The sequence below is a fragment of the Spermophilus citellus genome (genome assembly GCF_964194105.1).
Source record: "Spermophilus citellus genome assembly, chromosome: 17".
NCBI classification, from domain to species: Eukaryota; Metazoa; Chordata; class Mammalia; order Rodentia; family Sciuridae; genus Spermophilus; species Spermophilus citellus.
In genome coordinates this window covers 11816592-11831015 of record NC_138199.1, presented here as the reverse complement: position 1 = coordinate 11831015, position 14424 = coordinate 11816592, and the positions used below count along the sequence as shown (strand labels likewise).

At 45.1% G+C, this 14424-nt stretch overlaps 1 protein-coding gene across 10 annotated transcripts in view; it reads right to left on the bottom strand.

Moving 5' to 3' along the window:
* GAS7 (growth arrest specific 7) overlaps nt 1-14424 on the bottom strand; it is a 224530-nt gene that overhangs the window by 69635 nt on the left and 140471 nt on the right. For all 10 annotated transcript variants that reach the window (XM_081272599.1, XM_081272597.1, XM_081272602.1 and 7 more), the window contains exon 2: nt 10273-10393. In XM_081272599.1, coding sequence (XP_081128725.1) covers nt 10273-10393 — 121 coding nt within the window. The remainder of the gene's footprint in view (nt 1-10272; nt 10394-14424) is intronic.

Here is a 14424-nt window from a genome sequence, read left to right as displayed (position 1 = left end):
GAATAAAATGTTGTAAACTATATTCACTGTAGAACTAGAACTCATTCAGGCTATCGACCTGCGCCTCCCTACCCATCATTCTCCCTCCGGCTCTTCTCCCCACCACCCTTCCTGGACTCTATTAACCACTATCCTACTCTATTTCCACAAAATCAACTTTTTCTGGCTTCCATATAAGTGAGTACAGCCTGTATTTATCTTCTGTGCTTGACTTATTTCCACTTAACCTAATGTCATCTAGCGTCATTTAGTTGCTGCAATGACCAGATTTTCACCCTTTGTAAATGACTGAATAACGTGTGGGCACGCATGTCCTACTCTCTTCGCTCATTTATTCATTAATGGACAGACACTCTGTTTGATCCCATACAAAAAACACGGGAGTGCAGGTATGCCTTTTATATACTGATTTCATTTCTTTTGAATATATACCCAATACTAAGCTTGCTAGACCAGCACTTTTTAATAAGAATCCAAATGTCAGGCATGGTGTCACACCCCTGTACTTCCTGTGACTCAGGAGACTGAGGTAGGAAGATCCAAAGCTTGAGACCAGTCTGGGCAATTGAGTGAGACCCTGTCTCAAAATAAAATAAGAAGGGATGGGGGTATAGCTCAGTGGTAGGGCCCTTGCCTATTAGTTATGTGATCTTGAGTTCAATCCTACCTACTACAAAAAATAAAAAAAATAAAAAAGTTCAAACCAAGCAAACGTCAATCCTTAGAGGTGCACGGTTCACAGTCAATCTGAAATTTCTTTACCCTTTAACACCAATCAACGTAATGACTGGTCAATGGAGATCCTGCCATATCATATAGGTGAGCTCCACTATGTTCTTGGATCCCACCAGCCCTGACTAAGCCACTGGGTTCTGCAGTACAATAAATGGTGAAGGGATAGTGGCTAGACACTGGCACATGCTTCCTAACCAAAGTACAAGTTGACCACAAAGTCCATGCACGATTTCTTTATCCTTTTCGTAAATGGTAAAAACAATGAGGTGAAAACAATTATGCCTCCGTCTGAAAATCTCCAGAGAAGAGAAAAATGAAGGAAAAAATTTTTACAACCCCTTCAAACCTCCGAGGCCTAAACTGTAGACTCTAGACTCAAAGGCAAGGACGATATTCATTTTGTCCAGATGCCCCATGTTCCTCGACTTGGAACAAAGCTGACACCGGAGTCTATGTTTGATTTCTTTCTTTTTTTCTTCCATGTCAAAAATGCTGAGATCAAAACAACATTTGAGCTATGGGCTCACAAAGCTTTGAAAGTAGAAGACTTGCCACTGTATCTTGTTAAACAGGTAAGAAACAAGTCAGCTGCCCGGATGGCCTTAAGAATATAAACCTCAGCCAGGTGAAGGGCTTTTCTTGGCAGTTTCACGTTCGTTCTGCATCTTGACACCATAGAATTGAGTTATTTGTTTTCAAGCAGCTCTTACATGACATCCTACTTTAACTACAATAGTTTATGAATAGATAACCTCTAACCTTGGAACTATGATGCATGTTAACCTTTTTTAAGAATGTTGCATTTTCTCTCTGTGTTTCTGGAAGTGGAAATTGGATCTAAATTTGCTCCTTGACTTTATAGTATGTGACCTATTGCTCTTGCTATATATTTAGATGTTAAATGTCCCATGAAGGTCTATGTGTTGGAGGATTGGTTGCCAGCCTGTGATGCCACTGGAAGGTGGAGGAATCATGGAAAGGAGTTTAGGAGGCAGGGCATCATGAAAAGAAGTTAGGCCATCAGGGGCAGAGCTTTAAATGGGATGTTGAGACCTGAGCTCCTTTTTTTCTCTCTCTTTTTGCTTCCTGGATACTATGAGGCAAATAGACCTCCACTATTATGTGTTCCTGCCCTTGCATCCTGTGCTTCCATGGGGCCCCAAGCAACAGGGCCAAGCAACCATAGATTGAAATTTCTGAAACCGTGATCCCAAATCAACCTTTCTTCCTTATAAGATAATTATTTCAAGTATTTTGTCATAGTAATGGAAAGCTGACAAACACAATGATACCTCCATCAATTTTGTGGTTACTAAGTCTCCTTGCAAGGAAAAAAAAAATTGGTGGTGACTAGCAGAGATTTTTATTTTTTATTTTTATTCTTTCCAAATAGCAGATTCTGATTCAGTAAGTCTGTGACTGGTATTTAAAAAAACAAAACCAAAACCAAAAAACTCCACTCCTGAGGTGCTCCTGACGTACACCAAAGTTTGGGAACCAAGCAGAATGAATTCCCGACCAAGGTGTCTATAAATAACTGCTTCTGAAGGCCACCAAGAAAGTCACAGACTTGCCCTCGATTCTGACATATGTCTATTTTTAATATCACTTCTACTGCAACATAATTGACATATCACAAAAGTCACTCTGTAAAAGCATAGAACACAGGGGTTTGGGGGTATGTTCATAGAGTTGTGTCACCCTCCTATTATCTAATTATAATACATTTTCACCACTTTAACCCTGTGCTCATTAGCAGTCACTTTCCACTCAGTGCATCCTCCAGCCCCTGGCAACCACCCATCTACTGTCTGTTTCTATGGATTTGCCTACTCTAGGCATTTCATATAAATAGAAGCATACAGCACGTGGCTCTGTGCCTGTCTTAACTTCGCCTGTTGTTTCCAAGGTTCGTCACGTTGTAGCCAACATGGTTCCTTTTTTTTGTGGCTAAATTCCATCATGTGCATATACCACATTTTATTTACCCATTCGTCAGTTGATGGCCACGGTGCCTGTTTCTGGCCCTCATGAAGAACGCTGCTCTGAAGTGTATGCACAGATTTTTGTGCAAACACGCATCTTCAATTCTCTTGGGCATACGCGAGGAGTGAAATTACTAGGTTATATTCCACACGCTGCTTTATGTTCCATTTCCAGGTCTGAACCTTTTGCTGCTAATCAGTGACTCTGGCCAAGAGCCAAGAGGTACATCCTCACATTGTTTACCGATAAGAAGTCTTTTCCCGAGTAACTCAGCTTCTTAGAGTAGAGAAAGCCGTAAAATCCATCTCCTTTGTCTTTTGACTTTTGTGGATCCTCAACTTATTGACACTGTGAATGACTCAGTAACGTGCTAAGTATTCACCAAAAACTAGAGATGATCGACCAACAATAAAAAAAGAAAAAAAAAAACTGGTGGAAATGAGGGATGTGATCTATATTTAAGTACTACCTAAACATTGAAAATTTAAATTCATGCCCTGAAAGAAAGAGCAAATCCTACACTGAAGCAGATGAACAGCAAGCTGTCAAGTCCAAAAGGCTTCCACAGAGAGTCCACTAAACCATAAAGCCAAAATAAGGACCACACCTGAGTGTGCTGAGACATCCACCTATGCACGCACACACACACACACACACATACACAAGCACAGAAAACCTAATTTCATCAATCGAAAGTGCCAAACATAAAAGTCTTTTTAGGCTGCTCACATTTGCTCAACACAGATGGACAGAAGAAAACAGACTGGTGTTTTAGGGTGCAGAAGCTTCTCAAGATAACTTTTATTAACAGGGAATTATCAGGGCCATTCTATTTGGGGATTTAGAAAAAAAGTATCCAATTATTTGGAACAAAGAAAAACTCCAGGAATGCTTTCTAAAAGTGTTCTTCTGGAAAACTCACCCAGAAACTCACATTAGTTCCTGGTGTAATAAAGTTAAATTGGAATCCACCCATTTAAAGAAAAATTAAAACAAGAAATCAAGAAAATTACTGACTATTTAGCGAATGAATCCAAAAGCTCAAAAACCTGGTTTAGTCCACACCGAGTTTCACTCGCAAACATAATAAAACATTTATAGACGAAGATTCGTTGTCAAAAGAAGCTTAAAAAACAATTGCCGGCTGCTTCGGGTTTCAGATGATGCTCAAACGAGATGGGTAGGCAATCTCTTAGAAGTCTGATTTCCATTGACTTTCCTTATCTGCTAATCCATGAACTCACTTATCCTTATACCAAGATAACTCACTGCCCACCCCCCATGTCTATTCTTCTGAATGCTGAGACAAAAACAAAACAAAAAACAAAAAGCTAAAACAAAGACAAACAAATAAATAATTAATAATTTATTTATTCCCAAAGACTGGGAATCCTGTCATAGGTTGGCTTATAAACCAGCCATGTCACCTTGAGCAATCACCTTTATCACATGGAGAACAAAATGAACGGGTTCTATTTGTTAAGCCAGGGATATCAAGCTTCTTCCATCAAGGGCCGGACAGTAATTATTTTTGACTGAATACGCCCCAAGGCCTCTGGTGGGATGACCCAAGTCTGCCATCACAGTGCAAAGCAGCCCTAGACAGAATGAAAACAAAAGGGCAAGACTGTGTTCTAATAAAACTTTATTTACAACAGCGGCCCTTGTGTTGAATTGGGCCTGTGGGCTGTATTTTGGCAATCTCTGTGTGGGATGATTTGGAAGGTGCTCCCTAGGATGGCTACTCTCAGGTTACATGGGCTCCACTCTCCTGAGATTTGTGCTTTTCTCAGGGAAACCCAAGGGAGCTTGTCTGCCCCTTTCTCCAAGAAGGTAGACCTGTGTGAATCAGAAAGCAGGCTTTCACCAGGCACCCAATCTCCTGGCACCTTGACCTTGGACTTCTCAGGCCCCTGGACGGTGAGAGTAAACTTCAGTGGTTTATAAGCCACCCCATCTATGGTAGCAGCCTAATCACAGACTAAGACAGTCCTGAAACACACACTTTCTGGATGGGGAGGGTAGGCTAAAGATAACAGCTCACTCTCCATGAACCAAAACACAGCCTCAAGGTAGCCAAAGAGTCAACTCTGGTGGACAACGAAGCACTTTCCTAGACTTGCAGGACAACCCGTTATTTCCTGATACCAGAACCCCCCCCCCCCCCCCCGGAGTTCCCAGGGCTGAACTCGGCCACTCTCCGTGATGAAACACCCCGGGGAGCCGCAAACTGTGGGGATATAAGGGAGATGGGGACTTCCCAAAGTTACATGAATCATGTTCTGATGGCTTTGGTGAGTTTATATGAAAGCAACAGCCTTCTTACATTAATTTACCCCCTGAAACTTCCTGTTAGGCATCTGGCTTGTTTCCTAGACACCATTTACTAAATAATCCGTGCTTTCCCCAGTGATTTAAATGATCACCATTACCATCAATCTGATCTGTACTTCAGAGTGTCTCTGCCTTCCCCTCCCTTGGCAATCTTTTCTCCCTTGCCTTTCATGACACTGCTGTCCCTAGATTTCTTCCTGTCTCTGACAATTCCTTTAACGTTTCCCTTGACCCCTCCCTTAAACCTGTGCAACAGGGCTTTCTCTTGTAAGCCAGCTCTGGTGATCTCAGAAGCTCTCTGCTAAAGAAAGGCAAATTCTAGACCATCCCATGCGGTTGTGCAGGTCGATCACTGCACAGTGGCGATCAGCCCAAGGGAAGAAATAGGGGTGAATCCATTCTACCCTCTGCATGCCTGACCGTGCATTGCCACACCAGCAATCTTGCTGCGATATTCTCATCCTGTTGCACCACTAGTTGGGAACGGTCCATGGCTCCCCATGGCTCAGGGGATAAAGACCCTGCTCTTCAAAATGCCTCAAGGGCCCTTTTGCAGGTCAGACCCCTAACTTTCTCTCTCCTCTTTGCTCCCTAGCAATGCCTGTCTTGCTGTCTGCCTGGGCTACAACGTCAATTTAAGAGTGTCCGGGGCAAGGGGTCCCTCCTCAAAGGCTTGTTTGATCTCCAGATAAAGTTGACTAGTCTTTCTCTGGAGCTCCCAAGTTTCAGTCCCAATGCCCACAAGGCTTTTAGATGTGTGTGTGTTTCTCTGGCCCCATTAAAACTGGAGTCTCTGGCCGGGCACAGTGGTGCACACCTGTAATCCCAGCAGCTCAGGAGGCTGAGGCAGGAAGATCACAAGTTCAAGGTCAGCCTCAGCAACTTAGCAAGGCCCTAAGCAACTCAGTGAGACCCTGTCTCTAAATAAAAAATAAAAAGGGCTGGGGATGTGGCTCAGTGGTTAAGCGCCCCTGGGTTCAATCTCAGGTACCAAAAAAGAACTGTAGTCTCTGAAAGCAGCAACGTGTCACCTAGCACAATGGCTGGCATGGTGACAGTTCCCATCCATGAAATCCTAAATGGATGTGGAAATAAGAAGATTAGCCAGAGCAAATGGATACAAATGCAAATGAGGCTTTCCAATGACTATATCTGTAGGTGGTATAAAAAAGGGGACAGAACACCTATAATGCTCAGGCACCTCTGGGAGAGAGGAGATTAGGGATTAAGTGAGGAAGACTAGGACAGGTGGCCTTCTGTATTGGTGGGTTCCGCCTGGGCGGATTCTATCAACCTCAGGGAACTGAAAATGTTCAGCATTAAAAGATTTGTATTGCACTGAACATGCACTGACATTTTTTCTTGTTATTATTCCCTAAACAATACAGTATAACAACTATTTATATAGCGTTGACATTGGAGTAGGTATTGTGAGCAACCTGGAGATGACTGAAAGTATACAGGAAGGTGTGTGTAGGTTCTAGGCAAATATTATGTCACCTTACATAAGGGACTTGAGTATCTGTGTTTTTTTTTTTTTTTAATCCAGGAGTCCAAAAGAAATCCCTGCAGATACCGAGGGAGGACTATATTTAGAAGAAAGGTAGACAAAGAAGAAGGGGGGGCCCACTGTGGCTTTAAGAGTGGGCAGTGGGGGGCTGGGTTTGTGGCTCAGTGGTAGAGTGTTCGCCTAGCATGCATGAGGCACTGGGTTTGATCCTCAGCACCACATAAAAACAAAATAATGTGTTCACCTAAAACTAAAAATACATAAATAAATAAATATTTCTTCAAAAAAAAAAAAAAAAGAGTGGGCAGTGGGTCTGGCGTGTGGATGGAACTCCCAGGGGGGATCGGGAAGGGGTGGACCATGCATTAACATGCAGGGCTGGCATGTGAGACCCAAGGGGCAGTAACTGGGGACATGGCATTGAAGGACAGACACAGATGCCTCTAGGAGTCGGGAGGTGGGATGAATACAGGTAAGAGAAGAACCGTGGATATTACGATAGAGAGTTTCCTGCACCCCTCCTCCAGGAAGCCTCCCCTGGCCCAGCAGGCTCTCCCTATGACATGGGGTTAGGGGACTCTTCAAATACCCTGGATTTGTCCTTCACACTCCTTCTCAGAATTGCAGTCAAATAGGTCTTCATTTAAAATCTGCTTCCACTTCAAGAAGACAAGGATCTGAGGCAGGGATACTCTGCCTGGTCCATATTGGAGGCTCAACTAGGACGTATTGAATGAATGGTGGCTCAAGCAATTGAACAAATAAACCATGAATCAAACAACGAGGTGTCTAGAACGCAAGACCAAGGAGCCAAGATGCCCCCTCAGCACAAAAAAGAAGGCAAGGAAGGCTACGTAGAGCCCAACAGATAACCTAGAATACCATGTGGGCCAATCTGTGCAGCTCTGTTATCATAAGGCCCATGAACCTGGGGATTAGAGTCATTTTTCTTTTGTGTGTGTGGTATTGGAGATTGAGCCCCAGGGGTGCTCTACCACTGAGCTATGTCCCCAACCCTTTTTATTTTTTTATTTTGAGGCAGGGTCCAAGGCTGGCCAGGAATTTATGATTGTCCTGCGTCAGCCTCCCCAGTAGCTGGGATTACAGGTATGTACCACGGTGCCCAACTCTTTTGCATTTTTAAATGGTTGAAAAAGAATCGAAAGAATGACATTTCCCAGCACAGAGAAGTCATTTGCAATTCACACATTTCGGTATCCATAAATATAAGTTCTATTGGAAGAGAGCTATACCAGTTCATTTACATATCACCTGCGGAGTTTCACACTGCCATGGTAGATTTGAGCAGCTGTGACAGACACCATAGACCTAAAGTATTTATTACCTGGTCCTTTGGAGAGAAAGTCTGTTGACCCATGAGCTGGAGCATCCCTGGGATCACTATATCCCAAGCTCTGCAAGAGGTTCTGCCCCAGTGGCATATGCTAAAGTCTAAATCCTGGAAAAAAAGCTGCCAGACACCAGCTGTTGATGCTGGTGACTGAAATATCCATTGGTAAATTCAGTGCTATCAATGGTAGTACTCTCTTGCCATGAACTATTACCTAGGACACACCCATTAAGAATGAATCAGGATGAAATGCACAAAGTGTTGAAAAATGTCCATAATACATTTAAAAAAATTTTTTTGTAGTTGCATATGGACAGAATGCCTTTATTTTTTATTTGTTTATTTTTATGCAGTGCTAAGGATTGAACCCAGTGCCTCACACATTCTAGGTAAATGCTCTGCCACTGAGCTACAGCCCCAGCCCCTACAATACATTTTTAAAGTTAATTTAATTCCAGGTGCAATGGCGTGTATCTGTAATCCCAGTGACTTGGGAGGCTGAGGAAGGAGGATCGAGAGTTCAAAGCCAGCCTCAGCAACTTAGCAAGGCCCTAAGCAACTCTGTAAGACCCTGTCTCTACATAAAATACAAAAAAACAAAAACAAAAAAAAGGTGGGGATGTGGTTCAGTGCCCCTAGGTTCAATTCCCAGTACCCTCCCCTGCCATAAAGAAAGAAAGATATTTAAAGAACAATATGGATAGTACTTTTTAATTTATTTTAAGAGAGTCAACATACATATGCTTATGAGAGAATACAAATATCTGAAAGAAGACATGTGATAAAAAGCTCTAGGAAATGGGGCCAGGGATTTTTTACATTTGATTTGAATTCCATTTGTACTCCTTGAATTTTTTTTTACCCTAAGAATATTAAAAAATATATTAAAAAAGAATATTTAAAAAAAAGATAAACAAAGATGCTGATTTGAGAAAGCCACTTTCCTCCCCATGCCCTTTGGCAACCGAGTGGCTAATTTGACAACAGATCCAAATTCTTGATGATCCAAATTCTATTCTGCATCTCCCAGAGGGAGAACTGCATACAAACACAGCCGTCTGAAACCTCAATTCTCAGATGAGTAGGTTGAACTGCTCATTGTGTTTTGAGGAAGCAGGAAACTAAGACAGTTAGAAACAGTCTCACTTCCCTTTTCCTAGAAACTCTGGTTACCTCTTCATTTAGAACACCCCAGTTGAGTTTGCAGAAGGTCAGGTTGCCAGGGGATACCAATAAACCAGCTGCCCAGAGTGGCAGATGACAGTTTCCTTTGTGTCTCCCTTTGAACAGCAGCTGGCTCTACAATCACTTCCTCCCGTGAAGGGTCACAATCATAAGCCATATTAACGATCCCCCCTCCCCAGGGGCAAGAGGTGGCTATGAAGTCAGGCACCGATGGAAGAAGTGAGAAACCACGGCTGAGCCAACAGGGGGATTTGGGTAGAATTTCATGACCCACCTTGGCACACGTGTCTATTGATTCCTTCCAAATTTAACTTTCCCTGGGTTGATTCTCCTGGTTCTCTCTCATGGGAAAGTCCTTGGGGAGTCACGCAGGCCAAGACACTGGGCTCTTAGCTAGTTTGCCCTGTGTTGCCCTCGATCCACAACTTGAACAGTGTCCTGATAGAAGCTGCCACGTAGCACATCCTTTAACAAGTCTCCTCTTCCCTATATCCAAATGGAGTCATTTGGAAAGTCCAGGAAGTCCAAAATACTTAGGGACCTGGGGGTGCAGACCTACTCAGCTCAGAAACGCACATGAAACCTGTGCTATCTAATGGGATAAATAATCCACACGTAGCCCCAGCATTTACCAAAGGACATTCTGAGAAATTTCAGGTCAGTGAGAGAGTTCAGTAAAGAGAAAAAAAGATATTGCAATAAAATTAGAGAAAGTGTACATTTGCAATCCCTGTTTGGGAACATGAGTATCATTAGAACATTCGACGTTCCAGGAAAATAGGCAGTAGCTTAAACCTGTTTAGCTTCATCTAAACCAGCTTTGAGATCCCTTTGGAAAGCTTTCAAGATGCCATTTGGAAACATGGCCTCAGACCCTGAGGGAGGATTCTACGAAGATGCCCAGCACAGATGTGAGGTTCCAGGGATGAGGCTGAACCTCCCAGGACAGCCTTCTACCTGAAGATTCTCTAGGAACTACAGACCCAGGCTTGGATCCCTAACACGCACACTATGGGCAAGCAGGACTCTACTGTAATCCCTGAGCACGGATTTTGAAGGCAAATGCCTGAGAACCAGGGGGCAAGGGTGGGAGGTAACCAAAAGAGAAGAACAGCACCCTTCCAGAAAGACAGACACCCACACTGATGCATGTTCCCCCAGCAGGACTCACCATTGGTGGTCGTGTTGACATAGTAACGCCGGCCCTGAGGGGACAAGTAGCTCTGCCAGCCAGGTGGAAGGACAACCGTCTGGCTTTCCTCTCCGGGCGGAGGGGGGACCATTCCAGGCTTCTGTGGAAGAGCAAATAAATGTCAAGATCATTGTAATGTTTTGAGCAACTAATAAAAAAATTTAAAAAATAGAGATCACTCACATTTGGCATTTATGCAACTGTTTTTAAACCAGAAAGATAGAGGCCGAAGAAGTTACCCTGGAATTGCTCCATGTTGGGAACAGCAGGAGAAAGGTCAGGTGACACAGGTGCATGACTCAAGGGCTGCATGAGGAGCACTGGTTCCTGCCAGAGCCCTTTGCTGAAGGGACCGCTCCTCTGGAGCATGGAGGGAAATGCCACTTAGCTAGCAGACCTGGGCTTTCTCCTCCTGGGACTCCTACAAAGTCCCAGGTGGTGGGGGTGTCCTGTTTGCCAGAGGCCCCTGTCACTCTGTGTGCTCCTGCTGTGAACCTGAAGCCTCCAATCCACAGGACCACTGAGCACAGTAGCAATGCATGCAAGTCATGGCAGAGTGGGATGTGAAATATCCCATAATAACACCGAGAATCCATCAAGAGCTGGATCCAGAAAGTCCAGCTCCGGGGGATTTTTCTCACCAACTGTCCAAATCACTCTGGCAAAGAGAATTGAGATTCTAAGACAAAACAGACCCTGTCTCTACTCTGGATGCAATTACAGACATTGGATTCTTTTAACCATGCCTGGTAGGACTCGCCTTAAAAATCAATCAGAGAAAAATATTTACGTCACAGATACATGATGTAAAATAGACACATGCTAAACGGCACCTGTGGTCCCTTGGTGTTGGGACAGGTGTGATTTTTTTTTTATTCTATTCTATTTATCTGTTCCATCTCTAAAATTTTCTCCAATAAGCACAAAGATTAAAGTTCTTGGATAAAGAATATTTAAAAATCAGGTCTGAGGGTCCAAATGAGCCTGCACAATTGCTGTGCTTTTTGAAGAAAAGCAAACTGATAAAAGTCAGAATTCTAACCACAGGAGGGGAATGGAGGTGGGTTTCCCAGCAAGGTCAGAATCTGCTCAGAAACATTAAAGGCCATCAGCTCCCCCAAGTCCTCTGCATCCCTCAGCAGTGCCCACCAGGGTGGTTTCTTTTGGTCACTGATGACCAGTGCTTAGGAAAACAGGATAATAAATTGAAAGGGAGCCGTGGGGAGACACTCTGGCAAGCCGCTCTCCGCTTTGTGCAGGCTGTAATGCCGTGTGTCTCTGCCTCCTGTGGTGCCCCGTGTGCCATCAGGGGAGACGAGCAAATCCTAGCTTCTCCTGGGATCGCCAGTAAACACGGCCTGCCTCTGACCCTGGTGCATGTTTCATTCTGAATTCTCATCACTTAATTAAAAGTTGTCCCCTGTGCCCTGGATGCTTCTGTCTTCTCCACCTGCTCCTGCTAACCCGCAGGGCCTCTTTGATTCCTCGTGGAAGATCGTTTTCTAAGCCAGCTACACTGAGGTGCACAGCTGCTGGGCCGAAAACACCACAGTGTCCCACCAGGCTGTCTGCACACCAATGCGACAGGTCCATTAAGCGTGAGCACACCCTTGACCAGTGCAGGGTTACCTGGGCTTCTGCACGTGGCTCTGGCCTCTCCTGAGTTGGAAGAGGGCTCGAGTACATGCAAGACAAATAGCCTAATGGTAAGTAAAGACATGCAGTGGAGGAGAGAAAGTTATCCCCATATAGTAGCTGCACATTTTGGCTGGGGCAGGTAGGAGTAGTTACAGGAGGGCCAAGACTTAAGAAGGAGGGTTTGAGCAGAGCGCGGTGGCGGATGCCTGTAATCCCAGTGGCTGGGGAGGCTGAGGCAGGAGGATTGCAAGTTCAAAGCCAGCCTCAGCAACTTAGCGAGGCTCTAAGCCATTTAGCAAGACTCTGTCTCAAAATAAAAATAAATAGGATTGAGGATGTGGCTCAGTGGTGAAGCACCCCTGGGTGCAATCCCTGGTACTAAAAAAAAAAAAAAAAAAGATGGAGGGTTTGCCTAAACAGAGAGCTATTCTTGTACCAAAGGGTTAAGATGCTACATTCCCTTTCTTTGAGTCCATATTCCAGAACACCCAAGAGGCGACGGCCACTTGGTGCTCGTCTGAATAACGTGGGAGGAAATGGGAAGTTGTTCCAGGGTGTTGAGCCAGGTTCCGAAACTGTCACTGCCATTCACAGCGTCTCCGTGCCAGTCCTCTATACCCTAGTCACGGGGCAACCATGTGACCTCAGGCAAATGACAGCCAGGCTGCTGCCACTTGGGTGAAATGAAAGATGCTCACATCAGCCCATTCATGGAAGACGCAAGGGAGATCCATGGTGATGAATCTGGCCACCAGGAGAGGGTCCCTGTCACCAGGAGTGCTCCATCGGTGGGGGTACCCCTTGGAAGGGGGAGGTCTGAGTGGGGCAGGGCTCCCCCCAGACCCTATCTTCTGGGATGTGAAGCTCAGGCGAGTGCACACCCTCCCCTCGGACATCACATCGGATCCCTCCCCTTCCCTTTCACCTCCACCGACAGTTCCTTCTCTGAGGTTTCTGTTTCCAGGATGACCCCAGAAACAGCCACAGGGAAGGTCAACACACGAAGGTGCTGACCATCGTGTGCTGTTGGGAAGGCTGGGCAGCGAGGAGACCTCCCTCCAAGGACCGGAGAGAAGGTGGACTGAACCTTCTGCCCCCGGGGACCCACCTATGGAAGAGCAGAAGGGCCCTGTTCCTTCACAGCTGCTTGGGACTCTTCTCTCTAGAATGACTCTGGGTAATTTATCTATATAACCCTGTGACGTCAGAAGAAACCCCAGTTGACATGTAAGGACATGGATGACCAAGGAGGTAAAATAACCACCCCAAAGTCTCCCCTACCTAGGAAACGCAGGGGCCTCTGGGAAGGTACCCCCACCCCCCATACCAAGCCAGAAAACACCAACAGGTGCCAAAGAGGGTAGGAGAAGGACCACCGGGCAGACAGCCTATTTCCTTCAGTCTGGTGAAGGACACATGGCCATGGGTCCTTTCTCAGCCTGCCACCTGACTGCCCTACCTCCATCTTCTGAGATAGCCACAGGCCCCTTGCTCCTCCTTTCTTAGAAAGAAGTTCCTCTTATTGACTAACCTCAAACAAATCAGGAGGCAAAAGATGTGGCGACAACGGGGTATACATCCCCCCACCCAAGTTGAAAACAAGCGTCCAACAAAAATTCAGGCATCAATATTCAGGGCCACTTCTATGTAAGGGCACCCAAGTGAAAGCAGCTCAAATGCCCCTCCAATGGGTGGAGGGAGACGTGAGATTTGCCTCATGCACCCACATGATGGAACTGCACTCAGAAATAAAAAGAAACTGCGCGCTGCTACATGCCAGGACACGGAGGAGCCGTGGAGGCATCATGCCAATTGCAGGAAGCCAAACAAGAGGGCCACGTGTTACATAAGTCCATCTACATGAAATGTCCACAGCAAGCAAAGCCGTAAAGACAGAAGTAGTTTGTGGTTGCCAAGGGCTCAGGGGAGGGAGAATGGGTTCCAGGTTTTCCCTTTGGGGTGATGAAAATGTTCTGAAGTAGACAGGGGTCCTGGGTTGCATAGGATCATAAAGGTAGCAGAGTCAGGAATGGGCCATTTTAGTTGAGGTATATTTTATCACAATAAAAAAATCATATGGTAGCCGGGTACGGTGGTGCACGCCTATAATTCCAGTGGCTTGGGAGGCTGAGGCAGGAGGATTGCAAGTTCAAAGCCAGCCTCAGCAAAAGTGAGGCACTAAGCAACTGAGGGAGACCCTGTCTCTAAATAAAATACAAAATAGGGCTGGGGATGTGGCTCAGTGGTCGAGTACCCTTGAGTTCAGTCCCTGGTACCCCACCCCAAAAATGATATGTTAAAGATAGAAGTTAGATCCACCTATAAGCCTTCACTTAAAAGGCCAAATGCACCAATATTACCTCACTCTTAGTGACCATGGAGAGGCAGGAGCAGTCGGCCTCCTGGGAGAACTGCCCGTCGTCAGTCATTACAAGTATACAGCATGATAAACACCTACTAATTAAGGTCTCTCCTGAACTACTTCTTCTAATT